Here is a 2,887-nt window from a genome sequence, read left to right as displayed (position 1 = left end):
GTTGCTGTGGTGTAGTGGTTATCACGTCAGTCTTACACACTGAAGGTCCCCAGTTCGATCCTGGGCAGCAACATTTTTACATTATATTCTTAATTATTTTTTGAATTTGCTTCATGACTCAAGTTTTATTTTATTTTTATTCTTTTGGCCAGGCAAAGCAAAGTTTTATGATTTGTTAATGACAATAATCAGCATGCGAAAAGCTTTCATCCACCGGAATGTAATGAATATTACATTCTCGTCTGAAAATTTTACATGACCTTTGTCACTACACATGATAATATCTAGGAAGAGAATTCATTTTCTTTGTCCCATGTTGGTAGCTGTTAAAAAAGATGGGGCAAGTCCAATCAACATAAATACTTTACATCACAGATTTCCCTCCCATAGTGAAGTAAGTCATAGAAACATAAAAAGAAAATGAGATTTCCATTTAAATTTAGCCTCAGAACCAGGAGATAGAGAAAGATATACAGGTTCTTAGTACATTTCATGTTTAATTTTCACCTGTCTAACCAAGGGTCAAAAGTCAAAACATATTCTTTACCAAGAAAATAGTACATTCCAAACAAAGGTCCTAAAACTTGAATACACATTCAAAGAGGAAATATGAACATAAACCATTGAACTAGTACATTAGGAATCCTTCCTCTATTAGAACTTTGGGACAAAATCACATAAAGCTTGATGTTTGAAGATTCACACGGTGGTTATTTACCTTGAACCAATGCAAGCCGGTAGCTCCAAATGGGCATTATTTGCATACAGAACTTCATACTTGTGCTTTAGTTAGCAAAGACATTCAACCTTACTCTCGCTGTAACTTCCGGATGCAGCTTTAACTCTGCGATATATTCTCCGGTTTCTCGTATCTCCGGAAGTTCGACAATTCTCTTGTCCACCTCCCTATGAAAATCACCAAAGATCACATGACAATTATTCATAAACACACTTGTTCCTTAATATTGGAAAGCTTCAAAGGAAGAAGAAAAGAATAGTCATTCACATTTAGAGCAGAATAAAATGTTACGTAAGACAAGTTAGATTCCCAATTCTCAAAAAGAAAGACTTGTGTACATCAGACAGATAGTACCTTTGAAGCTGTGCCTTGATAATGTCAACAAGATCTTGGGCTGTAACACTGAATAACAAGCAAATTTAGAAGCATAATCCATATAGAGCATAAATCAATAGCTCAAAATTGCACAGAACAAGCCTCACCTTCCAAAAATTAGTTTTCCTTTACCACCTTTCCGCTTCACCTTGAAAGCCCCAACTGTTTCAAAAATTCGAGCAAGTTGCTGTGCCTCTTCTTTTACCTGCAGAACTAGAAACTTAGATACTGAGGAATGCATACAATAATCATATAGGAGGGGGAAAACTATACTGATAATGAAAAAGTATCAAAGTAGTTGTAAACTTTCGTGCATTGAAGACAATAAGATATGAAATGAAATGGATTTTCGGAATAAAAACTAATATGGAGTTAGAAGTTAAAAAGACAGCAGGATTTTTCTTACACCAGATTTATATGTAAAGCTTACTAGCAGAGGTTTGTTACCACCTACTCCTACTCACAAATGGAAACCTTCATTTCACATTAACAGAGACACATTCTATCCAAGTAAGGATTGGAAGGGGAAAAAGATTACCCGTCTTTTCTCGGCCTCAATTCTTTCTTCTTCTAACTTCATTTCCCTAGACGATGCAAGGGAAATTCAGTTTAAATTGTGCAACCAACACATACATTATTGTTAACATTTTATATGGCAATGCATGTTTTTGCATACAGAAGCAGCTAACCTAAGCTAGCCCTGCATAAGAAAATAATTCAGACAAGATGGCCTACCGGAAAAATTGACTAGAAAATATGAAATCAAATATTTGTACAAGAAAATTTGATTATTTTGTCATTGAAAAGGTGCAAACGAGATTTCAAGCTGAGAACGAAAATCCAAGAAAGGACTACAAAATTTCATTTTGTATCCATGAAGGGAAGTCAAGAGCCTGAGTTTTATGGAAAAAACACAAACATGACCAACCGAAAATATCAAAACCCCATGGACAAAGTAAATAAATAGCAACAAGCATGATTATTCAAGTTATGAACTCTAAAGACATCTAAATGCTTTCTCTCAATCAAGGCCAGAAAATTTTTAAGAGTCTGGTCAGTTTACAGTCACACTTCAAAGTTACTCTTCATAGAGACGAAGCTTATTTCTTCACACTACAATGAGATATTACAATCTTATACCCAACAATGAAAGTTGTAAATAATTATCAAACAAATAGCTAAAATTGAATTACACATTACTTGAGCAGAAGAGGAGTAACAATCTGTGCCTTTCCAGTGGGAAGAAGATAGTTTCTGTAGAAACCAGCTTTAACATCAATAAGTTGTCCTTTCTTTCCTACTTCAGCTACATCTTCCTTCAATATAATCTGATTTCAAAAATAACACACCAATAACTAACGGGAAAAAAAGGGGGGAGGGGGGTGGGGGTAAAAAACAGAATAATGCTGCAAAACCAAGCACACCCAGTTGCAGAAACACAAGATAAAATCCGAGTAAGGGATAAAGTTACGAAATTTAATGGAATTATGAGCATAGAATGTGGATGTAACCTTTCGGATTTTCTTTGCCTTCTTTTGAGCAAAGACCAAAAAGCTTGAAGTGTTGTTGTTGTTGTTGCAAGTGGGTCCCTTGGAGCTTCCAGTGAAGTTTTGCTGCAGAAACGAAGAAGAAGTAGAAGAAAGCGAAGGCAGTGCTAACGCCATTGTTGCGCAACAAGAAGAATCCAGCTATGTTGTGCTCCTCTCGCTATGCGCCATGTCTTATCTTTTATGCGTTGTTCACCAATACGACGTCGTTTATTCTACTTTGTCC

General features: G+C 35.7%; 1 protein-coding gene and 1 non-coding gene across 2 annotated transcripts; one reads left to right on the top strand and one right to left on the bottom strand.

Annotated features, from left to right (window-relative positions):
- TRNAV-UAC (transfer RNA valine (anticodon UAC)) lies at window positions 1-73 on the top strand. The gene has a single exon. It is a non-coding gene; the product is annotated as a tRNA-Val (tRNA).
- Window positions 74-410: 337 nt separating this feature from the next.
- LOC112785221 (large ribosomal subunit protein bL9c) lies at window positions 411-2,887 on the bottom strand. The gene is made up of 6 exons (XM_025828675.2): window positions 2,626-2,887; window positions 2,315-2,442; window positions 1,653-1,698; window positions 1,222-1,319; window positions 1,094-1,141; window positions 411-906 (listed from the first exon to the last, which is right to left on the bottom strand). Exons 1-6 carry the CDS (start codon window positions 2,776-2,778, stop codon window positions 786-788), a joined length of 594 nt encoding a protein of 197 aa, XP_025684460.1. The 5' UTR covers window positions 2,779-2,887; the 3' UTR covers window positions 411-785.

This window comes from Arachis hypogaea, chromosome 3 (assembly GCF_003086295.3).
Source record: "Arachis hypogaea cultivar Tifrunner chromosome 3, arahy.Tifrunner.gnm2.J5K5, whole genome shotgun sequence".
Classification (NCBI taxonomy): domain Eukaryota; kingdom Viridiplantae; phylum Streptophyta; class Magnoliopsida; order Fabales; family Fabaceae; genus Arachis; species Arachis hypogaea.
This window is presented reverse-complemented; position numbering and strand designations above follow the sequence as displayed.